The sequence below is a fragment of the Liolophura sinensis genome, chromosome 8, assembly GCF_032854445.1.
Source record: "Liolophura sinensis isolate JHLJ2023 chromosome 8, CUHK_Ljap_v2, whole genome shotgun sequence".
Classification (NCBI taxonomy): domain Eukaryota; kingdom Metazoa; phylum Mollusca; class Polyplacophora; order Chitonida; family Chitonidae; genus Liolophura; species Liolophura sinensis.
Window position 1 is genome coordinate 42,689,074 of NC_088302.1, and position 21,072 is coordinate 42,710,145.

The following is a 21,072-nucleotide window of genomic DNA, read 5'->3' on the forward strand; positions in this document are numbered from 1 at the left end:
CGATTAAAATGCAATAAAATAGATAAGTACTATTACTTATAACCGGAAAATATTTGTAAGAGTAAATATACATATAGATCACAACTCTGCCTGAGACGCCATTTGTGGTCAGAATATACTCTGTGTTATCTTAACACCTATAAATTGTTCATAGTACTAGCTGCCCTTGCTGAGTGACCTGAGGTTGACTTTATATCAGCATACATGTAAATAATTACAATCTGTTCATATTAATGAAAGCATTTTTAATCATACTGAAATCTTGGCCAGTCGTACAATTATGGTTTTATCTCCTCGTAAAGCGTTAAGAACATATATAGGTTATTCATGGTGAATATATACGGATAGAAAATGGTTAGTGATCCATAAAATATAAAGGACAAATTACACGTATATCTTCTCCACCCATATTCGTTGTGAGCTTTCCGTTGTGTACAATGAGAGACAGCCAATACCGGTCAAGATTTGACGGTCGGGCATTCACCGTAGCCCATAATAGATGCTTTATGGCAGGGAGGAAATTCAGTAGCAGTGAAAAAAAATGTTTGTTGATATGTTGTGTAAAGCCCGGGAAAATGACGAATAAAGGGGCCAGCCTGGAAGGGTGAGGCGGAGACGTCGCGGATTCTTCTACCCGGCCTAAATTTGCCTTACTTACCCGAGTGGCTTTTGTCAGGTGAAAACAGAGCCATGAATAGGATCAGGTGTTATCGCCCTTTCATTCCCCTCCCACCTCCCCCTGTACTCTGAAAAAAACCGGCTGATTGGCAGAGATGTAGGAGTGTATGTCTTCAGAAGTTGTGCATACTTCGTGACCCGAAGGTGTCCACAGTTCGCATGTCTGACGTATAGGTTGTTCTTAAGCAGTACCCACCGTCAAATAAACAGTCTTACCTGGCCTACAGCACACAGTCAGCAGGTGAGTACGACCTGTCCTCAGATAAGGAAAAGAACTCAAAACTCTAAACGAGCGATGAGAAATCCAGACTAACCCTCCATTGTTCTGATTCAGAACTGACCATCTCTGGCGACAGGACATGTTGTGGCGGTCAAAAATTATTTATCTGTTTATTTCATTGATGTTATACGCCGAACTCAAGAATATTTCACTTAAACAACGGCTGCCAACAATATGGTGAGAAGAAACCTGGCAGAACCTTTGGGAATCCAACGACGGTCAGCAAGTTGTTGGCAGATCTCCCCATATACGACCGGAGAGGAAGTAAGCATACGCTGGATTTAAACTCAAAACGATAAGCTTGAATACTGGCCTAAATCACAGATGTTTGCTGACTCCTTGGGCCTAAATAGGCCTATATCACAAATGTTTGCTGACTCCATGGGCCTAAATAGGCCTAAATCACAGATGTTTGCTGACTCCATGGGCCTGAGCATGTATCACACATGTTTTGTGACTTTATCATCCTAAGTATAAAATCTAAATGGTGATTGCCACAGCTTAGGGCAGGGCGATAACACCAGATTCTATTCATGTTACGCCGTATAATGATTGATTACATATAGTGTTAGGTTACAAGATTTTTAACATTTAGAATGACGAACATAAGTGTTAATTTGTCAAACTAGAGTGTGTTAGACTATAACTTTTTCATAGTACTTATTAAAGTTTCAAATTTATGACATTTTATTAAGTCTTAATATAACACAAGGAGTGCTATCCCTTCTCCACCACAGCCAAAACGATGGATTTAATACTGTGTATTGTATGTATTTTAAAACTGTACACAACATTTCAGTTTAAAGAGAGTATATTTTTAGAAAAATGTATCTGGAACTAAACCAAAGACGTTTTTTGTTTTGAGCAATTTGCACTCTTGTGTCGTTGTACGTGTTTTACATAGTCATTGTCATAGCTTTGATAATACATGCATATATGTAGCACTATTAACCCCTGTGTATAATACCCACTATATAATCGGCCAGTCTGCAGTATACACTTTTTATCTCTGACTGAGTTGAGGGGGTGGAACACGTTCTGCTTTGTTAGAAAATGGATTTTGACCTTAAACAAAATAAAGCTATATTTTCTTTTACCAGTTCAAAAAGACAGTTCTTCCACACTACATTATTGGCTTCAGTGTGTCTCTCATTCAAGGAGGTACACGTCGATCCTTTATTCGCACCTGGACCCCAACACATGACGGTAAAGGACTACCGAGGCATGCAATCCTGCAATATTGTTGATTGTTATTATTCGGTAGTCCGTCGCTGTTAAATCTGTTCTTTTCTTACACTGTGATTTCGCCGTGCACGTCAGGAAGAGATAATTCATAATCATATATCCGTATCGTTTCTTACACTGTGTTTCGCCATCCACGTCGGGAACAGACAATTCATGATTATTATATCCGTATGATAACCATGAACATTGTAAATGCCTTCAAGAATAGTCTGGCACGTGGTGTATACAACAGTTTGTTTCACGGTCTGTTACATGTACCATCAGAGCATGACTACAGTTAGGGATATAGGTTGATCGATGTACCGATACAAGAACTCGAAATTCCGGCAGTTTAGTTTGTGTGGTCTTCACACAAATGAAATGTAAACAAGTGACAAAAGCTCTACATATAATGCATACTTACTCCTAACCTTCTGTCGACACGCATACATTTCACGGAGTTGACTGTAGTTCAGTGGCTAAGGCTTGCTTTTCAGTCACAAGTTTCGTCGTCATATGACTGAAAAATTGTTAAGTACGACGTTAAACCCCAAGAACCCACTCACTCACTCAGTTACGAGTTCAAAACCGTGCTTGGATGGAATTTGCAGATTACCCGCTATCCGCTTTTAGGGCCTTGCGGAAAGTTTCTCACTAACTCGCCAAACACTGATGATTTACACCGGACATTGTGGTTTCCTCCACCATAAAAACTAATCGCCAATGTAAAGTGATAATTTCTGTGAATGACATTTAAAAATTAATTAAATAAATAAATATGTATTCTTCCATTTCCAGACGAGAATGTGGTGTCTGGTAGGCGCCATCTTGGTTACGTTTGTCCGGGCTCAGGAGATACCAGTCTCGTAAGTATATAGACCTTAAATATTGTCTTTTTATATCACACATTTCACATATTACTTGTATTATCAATTATAAATAAACCTCATACTGTAAAGAAAGTTTTCCAAACCATTAACACCAACATCGACAACAAAAGTTGATAACAATAATATCGTATTCAATAATTGCTTCTAGGTCTTTTCCAGCCTTTTATTTTCACAACCGTGAAAATTGCTGTAAGTTTGTCGTATTTTTTAAATTGTCAGGTTTCGTAAAGCGATACCATGTATAATATATGTCTGTTTAAACTCTTTAAATATAGCTATACCTAACAGATGTACACGAGATTGCTGTCTTTCGAATCTGCTCAACAAAACAAAGTAACAAATAATATGCTGAACCAAAAAAGAAACTTCACATGTGTTACTTTATGTTCCAAACATACAGTACCCATATAAAACAAAGTGTTAAGCTCGTGGATAAATCTGGCTTATGGACGTAAAGGGTGTATACTAAAACAGGATTAGACATTAAGGTGCGTTTGGTGCACCATTCACACTCAGCGCTAGCATGATGGCGTCATTTTTTGATTTCACACGGACTAGCATCTGTATTGCAGACTGTTCAATATGGTGTATGCGATCGTAAAACTATTACACAAATGACCTAGCCGAATCTGATTGTCCTCGACATGTGTCGTCACACAAGGTCGTCCCGACCTAGGGCGATCAGATGTCGTACCCGTTTGATGTGCACTTATCCACTGGTTGCAAATTGCCTCTCTTCTGCATCACATTCAACAGCCACAGTAGAATGGCCAGCCTGGAGCATAACTGTGCACGTTCACGGTCAACGTTTGTAATTTGTGACATTGTCTCTCAAGGATTGTTAGCGTGTTTTTTTTTTCTAATTGCCAGCAAATTCTGCACACGCTTTGGTGTTTGGTGAAATTGTTGTCACGTGTTGTCACGTGTTATCACGCATAAATACAGGGTCGAGTTTTCACAAAAGAGCGTGCTTCATGAACCCCGCCTAGTTCACCACATTTGAAAATGATCGGATGCGTCAGATTATATCTGGTCATTATGGTTTTCGCCCATATTAACCACATCGTTCTATTCATTTTGATTATAATGCATTTAACCAAATGTGAAGTTTCTTCCTTTGTCGGGTATATGTGGAGAGGCATTTAGCGCTGTCCAAGACAGTTGATTGAGACAGTTCTGAATATTCACTTTTGGTGCATTACATTGAAAATAGCTTGATACATTTTATTTTTGCCTATCTTAGCCAATTTATCTGTTTTAATTCTCCCATTAAACTATTGAAGTACACCCGGCCCCAAGTCTGAAGTGGTTACATATGGCGACACATATATCGTGGGTGTACCGCAGTGTATCCGGCCGGGCCTATCCACGGATGTGTACGTGGATATCGTGAGACGGGTGGGGCCATGCACCGTGCTGGTGGAGTTGTACAACCGCACGACGGGCATTGTGTACGCTTCCTCTCAGGATATCGTTCATCCAGGTAAGAACATCTGATGCTTATACCAACATTGTGTACGCCTTCTTTCAGGATATCGCTAATCCAGGTAAGAACATCTGATGCTTATACCAACACTGTGTACCCCTCCTCTCGGGATATCGCTAATCCAGGTAAGAACATCTGATGCTTATACCAACACTGTGTACGCCTCCTCTCAGGATGTCGTTCATCCAGGTAAGAACATCTGATACGTATACCAACACTGTGTACCCCTCCTCTCGGGATATCGTTCATCCAGGTTAGAGCATCTGATACTTATACCAACACTGTGTACGCCTTCTTTCAGGATATCGCTAATCCAGGTAAGAACATCTGATGCTTATACCAACACTGTGTACGCCTCCTCTCGGGATATCGTTCATCCAGGTAAGAACATCTGATGCTTATACCAACACTGTGTACGCCTCCTCTCAGGATATCGCTAATCCAGGTAAGAACATCTGATGATTATACCAACACTGTTTACGCCTCCTCTCAGGACATTGTTTATCCAGGCAAGAAATTCTGATACTTATACCAGCACCGTGTTCGCTTCCTCTCAGATACCGTTCATCCAGGTAAGAACTGCTGATTCTTATACTGATGTGAGGAAACTGAATAGAGCCCAGGGGAAATCCACGTACATCCGCAGGCTGCTGGAAAATCTTATGGCCAGAGAAGAGGCCAGTATGAGCTGAATTGAACTCACAGCGACCGTATTGAGTCATTGTGGTATGCTAGCGTGTTAACTACCTCAGCCACGGAGGCCCCGATACATTTGTATATTTTATTTTATTTATTTGTTTGGTGTTTTACGCCGCACTCAAGAATATTCCTAGAATATATGCTGGAGAGGAAGCCAGCATGAGTTGGACTTGAACTCACAGCCACCGCAGTGGTGAGAGACCCCTGGGTCATAACGCTGCGCTAGTGCTAACCACGTGAACCACGGAGTACATTCGTAGAAGTGTATGGTCTATCAATATATAAGTGCTTATATGCTTATGCATTCTCTAAAAAAAATTGCATACCACTGATACCGCCTGTCACTGTGGATGGTTTTTGTGGATGTGCAATACAGCATTTGATAAATTCTGCACTGGTGACGTCAGATATATTAAAATTACATCAATACATATTTTTTACCTAATTCTGCTGAAGCCATGATGCTAGGAGTCGAATAATTTGATATTATTTAAATAGTTACATGAACACCTGGTAAACTGCCTGTGGTCATTGCTCTGGTTTTACTCTGTATTCTCCATTGTTTCATTTTAGCCACAGTACCGTGAATCATTCACACACAGTAGTTTCTAAAGTGAATTTGATTCTACGCGCCTCTTGTAAATTTGCGAACTTTTAACATCTCTGATTGTTGTTGCGTGTAGCATCGCTGAATCCTATTGCTGTTCTGCCAGTTCTCGTGGTCTGATGGTTACCACTTGGGCAATTAGAGGCGACACGTCAATGTTCGCGATCAGAGCCCACTGGCAAAAAATTGTATGGTTTGAAGAGAACGGAGGCAGGGTAACTAGGTTGGCTAATGGTAGATGCGAATCGTAGATGCTAGGAATGTACAGGAGACGCACTTAAAGTGTGTCACTTCAACTGTTACAGGTAACCCACAGCAGATTACCCTTCAGGTAAGTGCTTTTACTTATTTCGCACTGAGCCAGATTTTTCTAAATTGTATGTGGCGGGTTGTTTCTTAACGCATTGTAGAGTAAGCCTTTCCGCTTTTGAATGTTTCAAATAAACAATCGGTAAATGAGAAAGCCTCTGAATGCTAGTGCAGACTACCGGTGAACATCGGATGGCTTAGTTCAGATCCACTCACTGTTGTTACCTTTCCAGTACATGGAGGTTTAAGGCAATATTGAGCGCAGCACAGTCTCTGTAGAGGGCGGCAGATATACCAGTGGATTCCAACACTATTTGACAATAAATCAACCGTGTATGGCCTTTCGAGTTGTCTGATCTTTCAACAAAGCCTACCCCGGAATAAACTGAGCTCCTTCACTGATGTCAGTTCAACTTTCGCCCATACATCTACAGTATTATGATTACAATTTCTTGCTTCACATTACTGCATCATACCTGAGACGTTATGTCTATGAAAATCTCATGTAATCCACCCACTGGTCAGCAGAAGTACGCATGTTATTCTCGCAGTATTGATAAATCACGCAAGCGAGATGATATATCTTATCTTCACTTGTATTTGTAAAAAGACTAAAATGGTTTCCTGTAACACCGACTTTGCGACTAGAATAGTTTCAATTTTGACAATTTTGTAAATTATCCTTACTTGGATAACAAGATGCATTGTACTTAAGGGTGTTGGCATTTGCTGTGTACTGTACATATCTCGCCTTGTAGCATATTCTAGATTCTGTGTGTTATGCGAAGATTTCAAGCATGCGGCGCAACAAGTTATTGCTGCAAAAATTGATGTGTCCAGATTATACATGTGCCATCCAACGTCGTGTGTAAGTAGTGTGTAAGTTTCATCAGTTACCAATGACTATATTGTAAGTAAATATGGACACAGTGCCCAGAATGTGAGGCAGTCTGCTTCGTAACTGTGCTTAATTCAGCTTAACCCCCGTTGTTATGTGACAGCATTATGATCGTGCTGAGTTGGATCGTCATGTTGTATACATGGACAGTTGCAACCAAAGCTCTTCTGGAATACACATTTTTCATTATTCATTTGCCTAGAACATTCTTTGCGTCTTTTCTCCATCATTATAAACTTTTGGTTGCTTTGCATCTGAATTCCGCACTTAAAATATATTCTTAACTCTTTGGTGGTTTGGGTTGAACTTAGGCTTGGCAATTGGTCTTGCGAGTATTGACTTACGACGTCTGTTGTGAAAGCTGGTATACGAATGTCTGTTTTGACGACTACATTCCACAGGAATAGCCCACATCCCACTGGACTCTATTCCCTTCCGTTTCTCCTCGAGAAATATTCTCCAATATCATTGTTCTTGCTTTTCTACTGAAAAATAAAATACATTTACAAATCTGTCCACTTTTGTAGATTCCAAAAGACATACCGATCCCGCAATGGTACTACAGGGACTACTATATCCGTGTCTCCGGAAATGCAGAAAGTGTCAGCTTTAAGAACGAAACCAGTGTCAGACTGAATAACCAAAACGTGACTGGGTTTGTACAAACTGACAAGGCCATATACAAACCCGGACAAACAGGTAAGTTTGCTAAGTCATGAAAATCCATGCAGACATGCAACATGTTATTGCTATTAAAAAACTAAAAGTGTTAATTTAACAAAAGACAGTTTTAAATGACGACAATTTCTGTTGTGTGCTTTAACATGTTACAGTGTAAATGCTTTCTCTTCTCCACCACTGACAATACATTAGATATAAAATTATTTAAGTAATATGCAACGTTTCAATGTTAAGAGTGGAGCCCAATCTTCTCATTTTCACAATAATCAATATCTAGGAAGCTTTTAAAGACACAACATGGAACCTAAAAAAGAAGACAAATCCAGAACAGTGTATACATGTAACTTAAAGAATTGTTTTCCCGTATGAATATATCGTAATTACCATATTTGCACTCTTTATTTCTTTATTTAGTTCACTACAGGGTTTTCTTTCTATTACCGGATCTGAAAATCAACAAAGCGCCGTACAATATCGAGATTAGGGTAAGTACTGTAACATGAAAATCTTATGCAGTAAGTCTATTGTTCTTTTAATAAGTAGCAAGTATACTGTAACATCGAAGCTAAAGTAGGCTTAAGTTTTAGAATATCGATGTCCGTGTGCGTATTGTTACAATTAGTGTAACAGAGAAATCCGATGAAGTATTACATTATGAAAACAGAATTATTATTTTAACATCAAAATCACATTAAGTGCATGTTATAATATTAAATTCATGGTATACACTGTAACATAAGCGTACATCAAAGATAAGAATTAGGAATAGGTGGGCTTTCAACCAGACTATGACGGCGGGAAAGAGCCAGTGAGTAAAGTGTGCGATCGTACCCACTAGTCACAGTGTGGGTTTGCGCATTTATTCGCTCTTACGTTCATTGACGAGCACATGTCACACAGATATGGAGTATGTATCTGTACGTCATTCGTGGGCAAGTCCGTTAGTAACTTGCCAAAGACTGGTGGCTTTCGCCGTGCAGTCTGGTTTACTTCTTCCTAAAGCTGACGTCAGCTTTATGAGTGAAAAGATTTTGAACATGGTTTTAAGCAGCAATAAATAAATAAATATAAACAAAGTATTAAAGCCACGTTATACTCGAACTTTTTCTCACGAAACTTTATTCCTTCCAGGATGGTAAAGGAAACAAGATCCGGGATGAGAAGGACGTATCCGATCCCACTGGCCTTGTTCGGGGCAGCCTCCTTCTGTCTGAGGAGCCCGTGTTCGGTCAGTGGAGAATCACAGTCTACTCTGCGGTAAGAGGACATGGAAGTGTACACTAAACAACTATAACAGACCTTGATCTTCTTTTGTAAGAGGGTATTGTCGCCTACACCAAAAACAGGCCTTAATTCCAAGCCCTAAAACGTCAATGTAGCATACAATGAAAACCGTAGCAGGCCTTGATATTCTGCAGTAAGAGGGCATTGTAGCATACATTAAACACTGTAAGACACCTTGATCTTCTGCAGCAAGAGACGAAGATACTAAAAACTGTGAAGACTTTGATGTTCTGCGATAAACTAAAAACTGTAAGAGACCTTGATCCTCATGCTATAAGAGGTCATTGTAGTATGCACAAAAAATGTAAGAGACCTTAATCTTCTGCGGTGTGAGGCTATTGTTGTATACACCAAAAACTGTAGGAGATCATTGTAGTATACACTAAAAACTGTGAAGACCTTGATGTTCTGCGGTAAGAGGTCATTGTAGTATACACTAAAAACTGTGAAGACCTTGATGTTCGCGGTAAGAGGTCATTGTAGTATACACTAAAAACTGTGAAGACCTTGATGTTCGCGGTAAGAGGTCATTGTAGTATACACTAAAAACTGTGAAGACGTTGATGTTCGCGGTAAGAGGTCATTGTAGTATTCACTAAAAACTGGAAGAAACCTTTATAATTCAGATAACCTGCGAATTCGGGTCTTCTGTGGTACGAGAACTTTGTAGTATACACAAAAAATGTAAGCGACCTTGATCTTCTGCGAGGCCATTGTAATAGTCACTAAGAACTGTAAGACACCTTGATCTTTTGCGAAAAGAGATCATTGTAATGGACATTAAAATGTAAGAGACCTTGATCTTCTGTTGTAAAAGGCCATTGTAGTATACACTAAAAACTGTAAGAGACTTTGATCTTCTGTGGCAAGAGGCCATTGTAGTGTGCACTAAAGAACTGTAGTAGGCCTTGGTCTTCTTCTACGAGATGAGTTTGGAATTGAATTCCGTTCTTATTAAATACATTTCATATTTAAGACTACTGAAAATGTATTTGTCCTGTTGCAGTTGTATACAATACACGCAGGCCTTGTTCAGTGTTGCTTGTTGTCACTCGGTACAGATTGTGTGGAGTATTTGTTACAAACTTTAGATACGCATGAGCCAAAATACGAGATGCGTCTGGATTTTCACGTCACTTTCACGAATTTCATTTCAGGCTGCCCAGGTTTCAAAGAGCTTCGAAGTTAGAGAATATGGTATGTTCTGTTTTAACAGTCACTCTGTCTTCGTGTAACACAGGAATAGGCCCCCTCATTTGTGTGCAGGCCATGTATCGTATGCCCTGAGTGATTCCACAACCTTATATAGACTTGTGAGGCGTAGTCGTTTAAGACTGTCAGCCTCACAAACTGCATATCCGAGTTCAGTCCCCAAGGATTTTAAAGTCAGAAACCTTTGTGCAACCTTGCTCGTGGCTCAGCAAAAGAGGAATAAACTGGTGTGAACCCCGGCCTTGGACAGGGAATTTGCAAATTCCGCGATGAGGCATCGTGTTTCGTGTCTTCGACATGGCGTTCCGGCATGTCCAGTGAGATAAAAGTATAAATTATGATATGATCATGTTGAACGTTAAAACCCAATCAAACACAAATTCTACTTTCTATCCAATCGACCCTTGTGCGTGTCTTGTATTTGGATTCTTTAGCATCTGTTTTTCTTATAACTTTTTTCACATTTGAGTGAGTGAGTGCTTGGGGTTCAACGTCGTACTTAACAATTTTTCAGTCGTTTGACGACAAAGGAGTCCTTAGAGTGTGTGTAATGTACATCCTTGTTGCAGGCCGTATTTCCACCACTCTTTTATCTAGTGCTGCTCCACTGAGACGACATTCCGAAGTCAACTAAGCCGCTCCGCCTGAGCCATTATACTGTTACGAGTCAACCAGTCGTTGCACTATCCCCTTCCTGCTGAACGCCAAGCGAGGAAGTTACAAACTTCCTCTTTTAAAGTCTTCGGTGTGACCCGACCCAAGATTGACCCTGGGTCTACCGACCCTGAAGCGGACGCTCTACCAACTTAGCCATTGAGGCCGGTTTTTCATATTTGAACATATTTGTGTAATTCTGAACTCTCGGGATTTGAAAATATCCATGCATGTAAAACTATGAAGATTTTTGTTTCAGTATTACCCAGGATCGAAGTGACAGTAACTCCTCCCTCATTCATTTACTTGAACCAATCAACAGTTGACGTTGACATCGGTGCCAAGTAAGCATCTAGTTGGCTATGTAAGCTGCATTAGTAACTTGTATAGCAATCATCAATCACGAAATCTTACTTTATATACTTTTTTGTACTTTACATAGTTTCTTATGTCGTTGGTTGATTGTGTCGAATGATGTTTTGGAAATAAGTCTTGGGACTATTGACAGGGGACGTCCATTATGGTTGACGCCTGACACGAACAAAGCGTCTTTTCGACGCCTAGATTACCTTCATGCACATGAACTTTGAGTAATATGAGACGATTCCTGATGTATTTTGGTTTCTTCGTATGAAGGTAAAAGTGCGAATCGAATTCCATAAAGCCATCGCAGACTAAGTTGATTGGAACTACTATGGTACCATATGCTAAATGTGACTACGTGTATATGTATCCTGGCATCATATTTGTCCTTTAGGCACGTTGCTGTGCTGTATTTACGATATAACTTTGGGGAAATGCATTTGGGCGGACAGGGATCGCTTTCACAAAACATACAAAATGAGGTCGTTATAGCACCATAAAACCACATGATCCACGAGAAAAGTTACGAAAAATTGATATACGCAGATGTGAAAGTGTCATACATTGTAATGTCTGGATAATTTTACATTACATAAGGTGCGCTAGCGCAGCGTTATGACCCGGGAGTTCAAGTCCAGCTTATGCTGGCTTCCTCGCCGTCGTATAAGTGAAATATTCTTGAGTACGGCGTAAAACACAAATCAAATAAATAAATAAATAAATACATAAGGTGAAGAATTGAAATTTCCATTGGAGAATGGCTAAATGTATCCCTTTCTCATGAAATCAGTTGGCATGGCAGAATCCGCCGTGAAAATTCTGTTGGAAACTTCGTCTCACAACGGAGTTGATATTTGGCTGAATTTTTTCGTTTTAATCATAATCATACACCATGAACATGCATCCGAAATAAGAAAAAATGAAAATGAAACGATGGTAGGGGGCAGTGTAAGTGCTTGATGGATGATTTGATGATTATCAGCATCTTATAAACACGATTTGGATAATGATTTCACTGATTCGCTTAGAACCGATTTTGGGCCTTCCCCATGATGTTTTCGTCGTAATTACTTACCTTATATAATTTCTTAGTTGTTTTGGAAATTATTCTTGCAATTATTGATCAGGAACGTCCACTTTGGTTGGCGGCTATGGTTTTTCTATGCTCTGTATTCTTTTCTCCGTATGGTACTTGTTTACCAGGTACACGTTTGGGGAGGACGCCAGAGGCACATTACTTGTTACAGCGAAGATTGTTCCGTGGTGGAGTCGGAACAAGGGAGACGTTCAACCCACTCTAAAGAAGACTATACCCAACGTATGGCTTTCCTCTAATAGCATTTTTAAATGCGATGACAACACATTTTTTGTGATTCTAGTAATGCCTAATAAGTTATAATTAACATCGCTGCATTTTTTTTTGCCCAATTCTTTTCAAAGCCATGGTAGTAAGGAGGTGTAAGTTGATAGCATTCAAGTATTAACATAAATCCTAACTGAGATAAATTCATAACAGGTCGGATTTCACACTTACATATAGCTGTAGGATTAGCGGAAGCCGGGTTGGATCTCTCAACCGTACCTGAATACTATATGTCCTTAAGCGTTCAGTTGCAAAATATCTGTTTGATGTTTAAGTTGCTTTGCTACAAATGATTACGTATAACCGTAAACTCTTTTTGAATGCTACAGTTCGTGGGCAGTGGAAGAGTGAGTTTCCTGATGGAAGACGTGCTAACATTGCATCAGTATGCAAGATATTACACCTTGAATGTGGAGGCCAACCTAACTGAGACGTTGACAGGCGTCGTGGCCTCGGGTACCGGTCAGGCAAGGATCTACGAGGTGGCCGAAAAAGTGGAGTACCTTCCCACCAATCCCAACACTTTCAAACCCACCCTTAGCTACACTGCATATGTGAGTCACTTTACGTCTATTTCATTTCAGTTATCACCTGTACTATCAAAAAAAGGGAAAAAAACCTCTTACCTTTTCTTGTTTTCCGATTAACAAAAGCCAGTTGTTCAAAGCCAGTATTATCCGTACTCCAGACGTAAGTGGTATTTACTTTGAACTAGGATGAGACTGGCATTAATACTTCAGCCTGACTTTAATAACTTTAATACGCATTTCATAAACTGGCTGCAAGCATTCTTTACAACTTTCTTTTGCAAATTGTCTCACGTTTTATTTAGATTGAGTTTAGATTGGGTTGTTAAAGAACTATGAAGTATGTAGTTGTTTGAGGAACGTGAACATGTAATCCCATTGTCACGATATCTCCGTTGTCCCCAGGTAAAACTTAGCCAACAAGACGGGACTGCCATTGTCGGCACTCCGGACAGTCTGAAGGTACGGGTACAATACTCTTACCCTATACGTGTGCCCCAAATCACCTCCACCCGAAGTGTCATCAGAGTTACAAAACCGCCTCCGGCCAGTAACAGCTCTGATCTGGAACCGTCTCCCATCATGGTGGACGAGGATTGGTGGTACCCGAGATACGAAAGAAAGAATCTAACCACTCTGGAGTTGACAGTTCCTGCTGACGGCATTGTGGAGATAGACATACCGTCAATACCCGACAAGGCGGAGAGTATAACGCTTATCGTGAGTATGTTTTGTCTGCATTATCTTTAACTCATTCTGTCACACTCATACGCTGAACGCTGTATTGCGCTAATATATAAATATATTTTATATTGTCTTTAACTGAAATGCTCTCAGTTGTACGTTGTCTTTAACTGAAACACAACCACCTGTACATTGCCTTTACCGGAAATACACGCAGCTGTACATTTTCTTTAACGGAACTACACACAGCAGTACATTTTCTTCAACGGAACCACACACAGCTGTATATTTTCTTTAACGGAACTACACGAAGTTCTACATTTCTTTACCGGAAATACATACAGCTGTACTTTTTCTTTAACTGAAATGCACACAGCTGTACTCACGCACATTCTCTTCAACTAAAGTGCAAAAGCTCTACATTGTCTTTAACTGAAGTGTAAAATCTGTACATTAATCGAGTTTTGACTGTTATTCGCAATTATTCGGTAAATACAAAATCATAACCTACATGTACAATGCACGATTTTCTTCAGTGTAAAACTTCGTGAGAAAGTCAATTTAAGTGCTAAATATAGTATTTAGTAACCAAACTTATAAATGATAATTTAGGCACCACGATCAGCTAGCTTAAAATATTTGTACAGCTTTTGGCGAGAACTTAGATCATCTCCGGTTGTTCGGGAATGCTGTTACGATTTTACATGTCCACTAACACTAATAAAGGACCATGTATGGTAAGGTAGGGAATCGGCCCCAGTGCAAGAAACTATGGACCTGTAGAAGCGAAATTGACTATAGCTGTGAGTGTATAGGTCATAAAATCGAAAAATTGTAGGCGGCTTCAGTCACATTAAAATATCTTATTTTTGCATTAGATACTGTAGAGTAATAAAAATGCCCGCACTACAAAAGTAACTTTCTGAAAAATTCTTGAGCACACAGTTAAGCACCAATCAATTTTTCTGGTTAACGTTGACCTTCGTACTATAAATTAAAAACACACTGCCTTGTTTGAACGAAAAATTGGTGTTTCTGATCGAGAGTAGATTTTTGGAGGGTTATTACTAATAAATCATCTCTTTTATGGCATTATAACTTTTATGCGTGCTTCAACCAAGTTTTATACTTATGATTCCGAAATTGACAGAATTGTGCTGAGATTTTATGCTGAAATTTGCACTTTCTTATCGTACCACTATGAGGCCGATTCTCCGCTTTACCGTGCTAGGTCCTTTCGTCGAGAAACGGAAAAGCAAAACTCGGTAGTGATGCACTGGGCTAGCTCCCCCTTTTACCTAGTGTGAGTTAGGTTAGTGACAGACCACTCACTAAGGGGCGGATGATATGCGCAGTACTGTAAATGTATCTGGCTACATGATCTAATATTCATTTATTTATTTGATTGGAGTTTTACGCTGTACTTAAGAATGTTTCGCTTATACTACATCGGCCATCAGTATGGCGCGGGAAGAAACCCGACAGAACCAGGAGGAAACGTGGTCTTTTATGTAACCTGCCAAGAATGCAACATGGACAAATTTATACATACTGCTTCCAGAAAGACGCAGAAGAGCTTTTCGGAAGTTTTTCGTGTAAATCGTGCCAAAAATGTCATTTCCAATAAATGTTAGCAACATTCAAAACCCTTATCCACAAAATTTGTGGGAAAAAGTTTAGTGATTTTAATTAGGTTTAATGCTATGCTGTTTTCAGTCGACCTATAAAGGCAAGGACTATTGGTTTAGCGCCGACAGGGCCTACTCGCCAAGCAACAGCTTCATACAACTGGCCGTTGTCAAGGAGCTACGCCAGGTAAATATTTGGTGTCTATGGTAACAACTAATATTGACACACGTTAAGATGGCTTGTAACTGACATATCTTAAGTTTATTGGCCGTGTGGTTAGAGAGCCTTCGTCGTAGGATGTTACTCTCGATTTACACTAGACGAGCGTTTGCAACGAGGCTTCCTCCATCCATAGTCATAAGTGTGGTAAAAAAAATCGTGTAAACCTATGAATTAATAACAAGCGCGAATAAAGGGATTAGTTTATTAGCCAACCTTGTGATCGGAGCAATGATTCTTGCTGAAGTTGAAGGTTGTCGTGGAATTATCATGGACCCCAAGAGTTTTCCATGGCTTGACAACGTTGCTGTAGTTAAATAATTACAGATATTTTTAAACATATTAGAATATTATCTGTGAGCTGTATTTTATAAGAATTTTGAACTTTCACGGATTTACGTTTTCAGCTCATTCTGAATGAGCTTTCTTTTGTTTTGATTTTGGATGCTTAAATTCATATGTTAGAACCATAACTGTGCATGGTATGGCTACAGTGCTGCCAGTATGTCGTTTAACCCCAATCACCCATCCATTAATTCATTTTCCTCATTCCTCAGATCATCCAACAGAAACATTTTGCTGCAATTTGTTTCCTTCTGTTTAATTAACAGCCTGGAGAAAGACAAAAACTGCGCTTGAAGTCAAACGTGCCGATAGATTCGTTCAGTTTGTTGGTGAGTAGTGTCTTTACGTTGTGTGACAGATCGTGGTATCTTTGTGGCTTCTGGAAGGACTATTCATCTCCTATACTAGTTTATATACTCCTATAAGCATATATTTAAAAAAAGTCCACTTTACGCAATAAGTGAAACGATAGACAGTAAATGTATTGCAAATCTTAGGCTGTACATTATAACCTTTCACCCTCAGTGTGAAACAAAAATTACAGAATGATGATTAGAGCGCCTGCTCAGCGCCATGACCTGGGGATTTCTCACCAATATTATCGCTGTGAGTTCAAGTACAGCTCATTTTAACTTTCTGTCGGACCGTACACTTAGTTGTGAATGTCTGAAGCAACCTATGGATGGTCGGTTTTTTCTCGTCCCCTATAATGCTGGCCGCCGTGGTATAAGTGAAATACTCATGAGTACACGTACGGTTGAACACCAATCAAATAAATGAAAGTTATAAGAAGATCGCCTGTGCAGGAAAAAACTAGGCTAAGTCACATTTTCCCCACAGATTACTTCAAGGGGTCGTGTTGTTATGACCCGGGAGGAAACCAGGGTAAACAAGGCCACAGAGTTGGGAATTTCCTTCACGATCACCCGTTCGATGGCCCCTCGTGCCAGGGTCGTGGCTTATTACAGGACGCCCGATGGGGAAATCGTGCCCGATGTGGTCACCTTTAATGTTCTCGATCCGTTCGAAAACAAGGTAAGCTTTGGCCATGTCCGATATATTGAGTTTATTTTCGTTTCATGGTTGCATGAATCGATATCGAATATAGGGATCAGTATCTTGCGGTTCATATTCAAGTCCACAATTGTGTTCCTTTCTGTGTATTACATTTTAAATTCGTATCATTGGTTTTGTATCCATGGTAATTTTTGTAGTATACTAATGTCTCATCTAATTTATAGGTAAAGGCTGGTGGAGAAAAGTAAACAAATTCATTCTAATAACTGTGATTTCTGGTACTTTGGCACAATGAACCGAGTAAACTAACATTTGACCAATTTCCTTATATGTAGAGAAAACATTAAAAACATGACGCAACGCCATGGTTACAAAGAAATTAGTTCTCAAGAGGAGTTTGGGGAAAAGCTGCATTAATTACGTAAAATTATGTTCAGATGAGGATGTATGTCTCGTCAGTCTCTTTCAAATGATATTTACGGTTAGAACAAATTATATCAATCTTTTAAAGTTACTTTTCAACTAATCCGTTTGTGAAAACTAATACCGTTGCATGTAATGAAATTTTTAAAAAAGTGTTGTTTTGACAAAGTTTAATCTGTATTGTTAGTCTGATCTGTATTGTGAGTCTAATCTGTATTGTGAGTCTGATCTGTATTGTGAGTCTGATCTGTATTATGAGTCTGGTCTGTATTGTGAGTCTGGTTTGTATTTTGAGTCTGATCTGTACTTTGTTTTCATATAGGTCTCTATAGGTTTTAGTGCGGAGGAAGTCAGACCTGGTGAAGATGTCACGATGACGGTGCTGACAGCTCCCAACTCATTGGTTGCCACGCTGGTTTTGGACAAGGAAGTTCTTTTGCTCAAGTCCGGAAATGACATAACACAAGAGCAGGTTTGTAACTTTCACGACTAAAATAGTGTAGGTCAAAGATTATGATGTTGTACGATGCAATGGAATCGATAACTGCAATTAGAACTTTTCGTTCGGTAAATCGCGGGAAACTACTGTTGGCAAGAAATCAAGCTTCTCAAATGCTCCATGCCTATTTATTTATGAGTTTGACTGGTTCATGCAACTCAGGAAAAAAAAGAGGTATTATCACACAACATCTCCGACACACGGTGTTTATCCTGAACAGCGATGTAGTATCACACAAGATTCTTACACACGGTGTCCATCCTGAACACTGAGGTATTATCACACAAGATCCCGACACACGGTGTCCATTCTGAACGATGAGGTATTATCACACAAGATCCCTCCATGCGGTGTACATCCTGACACCGCTGATTATCACACAAAACACGATGTCCATCCTAAACAATGAGATATTATCACAAAATCCTCGACACACGGTGTTTATCGTGAACACCGAGGTATTATCACACAACCCCCCCCCCCCCCCCCACCCCACCACACGGGTTCCAGCCTGAACAATGAGGTATTATCACACAAGATCCTCGACACATGGTGTTTATCCTGAACACTGAGGTATTATCACACAAGATCCCCGACACATGGAGTCCATTCTGAACATTAAGGTATTTATCATACAAAATCACGCACACACGGTGTTTACCCTGAACACTGAGGTATCATCACACAAGATCCCCGACACACGGTGTGCATCCTGGACAATGAGGTATTGTCACACAAGATCCTTCTCCCCACACGGTGTTGATCGAGAACACCGAGATATTATCACACAAAATCCCCCGACACACGATGTCCATCCTGAACAATGAGGTATTATCACGAAAAATCCCCGACACACGGTGTCTACCCTGAACAATAAAATATTATCCCACAAAATCCCACACACACGGTGTCCATCCTGAACAATGAGGTATTATCACGTAAAATCACCGATATACGGTGTCTATCCTGAACAATAAAGTATTATCTCAAAAAATCGTCCACACACCGTGTCTGTCCCGAACGATGAGCTATTATTACACAAGATCCACGACACGCGGTGTTTATCCTGAACAATGATGTATTATCACACAAGATCCCCGACACATAGTTTCTGTCCTGAACAATGATGTATTATCACACAAGATCCCCGACACATAGTTTCTGTCCTGAACACTGAGGTATTATCACACAAGATCCCCGACACATAGTTTCTGTCCTAAAAACTAAGGTACACCAAGTGTCGTGAACACTGAGGCATTGTCATATATTATCTATGGCAATATTTGCCAAAGCTGAGTGAGTATGAGTATATCAGCCGCCATGCACGTCAAAAGAGATAGAAATATCCTAGAGGTAGTTTAAGTTTATTCGGCTATAAATTATAAGAACCGTATTTTGGTTAGTTGTGGTAAGAAGTAATAGTTATTATCTAACTGTGAAAAAGAACGTTCTGTGTATTTGAATGTTGAGAGCTACGAACTTGTTATTAGAATTCGTACATATACATGTGAACGTGTACATGTGTACGTGCAAAACCTCTCTAATTCTGCACTTTTGAATATTTCACTAATGCTAGAAACATGCTACATATAACGACTATGTTCGGTACATTGCATTACAGATGTTATGGTTTCTGCGGTGTTAAATAAAAGACATATAAAGAAATACTACATTTCATGCATGCAGGTGACGAATAGCTTGTGGAAGTATGAATCGTGTGGTTATTATGGGTGGTGGTGGCGTGGTGGGATTATAGCCAGACGGCGCAGGAAGAGGTCTTTCATACCGTGGCGCTATCCATACTTCGGCAGTGGAAGGGACGCAAACGCTGTGTTTTCGGTAAGGAAATTCCGCTTATTCTCTCTTACTATTATTATTTGAGCAGGACCTATTGAGCAGAGAAGACAAACAGCTTCTAAATGTGAATTTACCTCCTATCCAACCTGTTTTCAGGCCATCGTCTCTGTATAGGTATTTGCCTGTAGAGTACCACAATAATTCCACAGAAGAGCAACTGTTCAAGTTTTACATTTTGCATTTACCAGAAATAATAATGTTAAAATATTGCCATATCCATTGATGTTAAAAAAATGTTTAACTTTACAAAACTATTCTTGCATCCCAAGATGCCATTTATCCAAGTTGCATCTCTATCAGTTATTATCATAAAATCTTGCCTTAACAAAACTTTTCGAACATGTATGAAGTTAAATCGTCACAGTGTTATTTCATTTCAGGAAGCTGGTCTGACAATCTTGACTGACAGCTTGTTATACTCTCACACTTACAGCAACAATAGATGGGGTATGAATTCTCATACACTACTTGTGTACAGCTTTTTATACTTTCCAAAGGGCTGTATTGTCTTTTGCCGAAATTCTTCTTCGAACTTAAATATTTGCCGTTTTCAAGGCAGGTTTCATACTGTTGAGTAGGGCGTAAACTATTAATCAAATCAATACAAATAAAAAAAACGTATAATGTTGGAGTACCTACATATTAACTACATGTAGTTGTATAGTCCATTTAGCAGTTGCAGTTATTTATTTATTTATTTGAGCTGTGTTTTACGCCGTACTCAAGAATATTTCACGTATACGACAACGGCCAGCATTATGGAGGGAAGAGACGGGACAGAGCCTGGGGAAAACCAACAACCATTCGCAGGTTGCTGCAGTCGCAGTTCCCGCGGGTTGAGTTGATTGGTCAAGGTAGTCTTTCATGGTATCGTTAAATCTGCCTGCTTCAATTTGACATCGCGTTACATGAATGCTTGCAAAATCTTTGTTACAGTCCTGGAAAAAACCGCAGCCCCTGAACTTGCCTTTGGCGGAACTGATAATTTGCAGCCAGTTGAAACAATCAGGAAAAACTTTCCAGAGACATGGCTTTTTGATGTGGAGGTATCCAAGTAAGTATGTTAGAATAAGTGGTTGAAAGATGAGAAGGTGTAGTAAGAAAAAAAAACCGTTAAATATAACACAAATATAACAACTACTTCAGTTAATTCAGAATTAGGGGGCCTCCGTGGCTCAGTCGGTTAGCGCGCTAGCGCAGCGTAGTGACCCAGAAGCCTCTCACCAATGCGGTCGCTGTGAGTT

The 21,072-nt window shown here is 39.7% G+C and overlaps 1 protein-coding gene across 1 annotated transcript in view; it reads left to right on the forward strand.

The window, feature by feature from the left end:
• The first annotated feature begins 813 nt into the window (after positions 1–813).
• The window catches only part of LOC135472173 (CD109 antigen-like), a 38,334-nt gene continuing 18,075 nt past the window's right edge, over positions 814–21,072 (forward strand). The window contains exons 1-19 of the mRNA XM_064751549.1: positions 814–919; positions 2,981–3,048; positions 4,356–4,555; positions 6,170–6,195; positions 7,599–7,770; positions 8,167–8,237; positions 8,884–9,009; positions 10,194–10,233; positions 11,162–11,246; positions 12,469–12,583; positions 12,958–13,182; positions 13,561–13,875; positions 15,556–15,654; positions 16,299–16,361; positions 16,873–17,067; positions 17,795–17,944; positions 19,658–19,810; positions 20,209–20,275; positions 20,765–20,882. Of these exons, the coding sequence (XP_064607619.1) occupies positions 2,987–3,048; positions 4,356–4,555; positions 6,170–6,195; positions 7,599–7,770; positions 8,167–8,237; positions 8,884–9,009; positions 10,194–10,233; positions 11,162–11,246; positions 12,469–12,583; positions 12,958–13,182; positions 13,561–13,875; positions 15,556–15,654; positions 16,299–16,361; positions 16,873–17,067; positions 17,795–17,944; positions 19,658–19,810; positions 20,209–20,275; positions 20,765–20,882 (2,282 nt within the window). The 5' untranslated portion in view covers positions 814–919; positions 2,981–2,986. The remainder of the gene's footprint in view (positions 920–2,980; positions 3,049–4,355; positions 4,556–6,169; positions 6,196–7,598; positions 7,771–8,166; positions 8,238–8,883; positions 9,010–10,193; positions 10,234–11,161; positions 11,247–12,468; positions 12,584–12,957; positions 13,183–13,560; positions 13,876–15,555; positions 15,655–16,298; positions 16,362–16,872; positions 17,068–17,794; positions 17,945–19,657; positions 19,811–20,208; positions 20,276–20,764; positions 20,883–21,072) is intronic.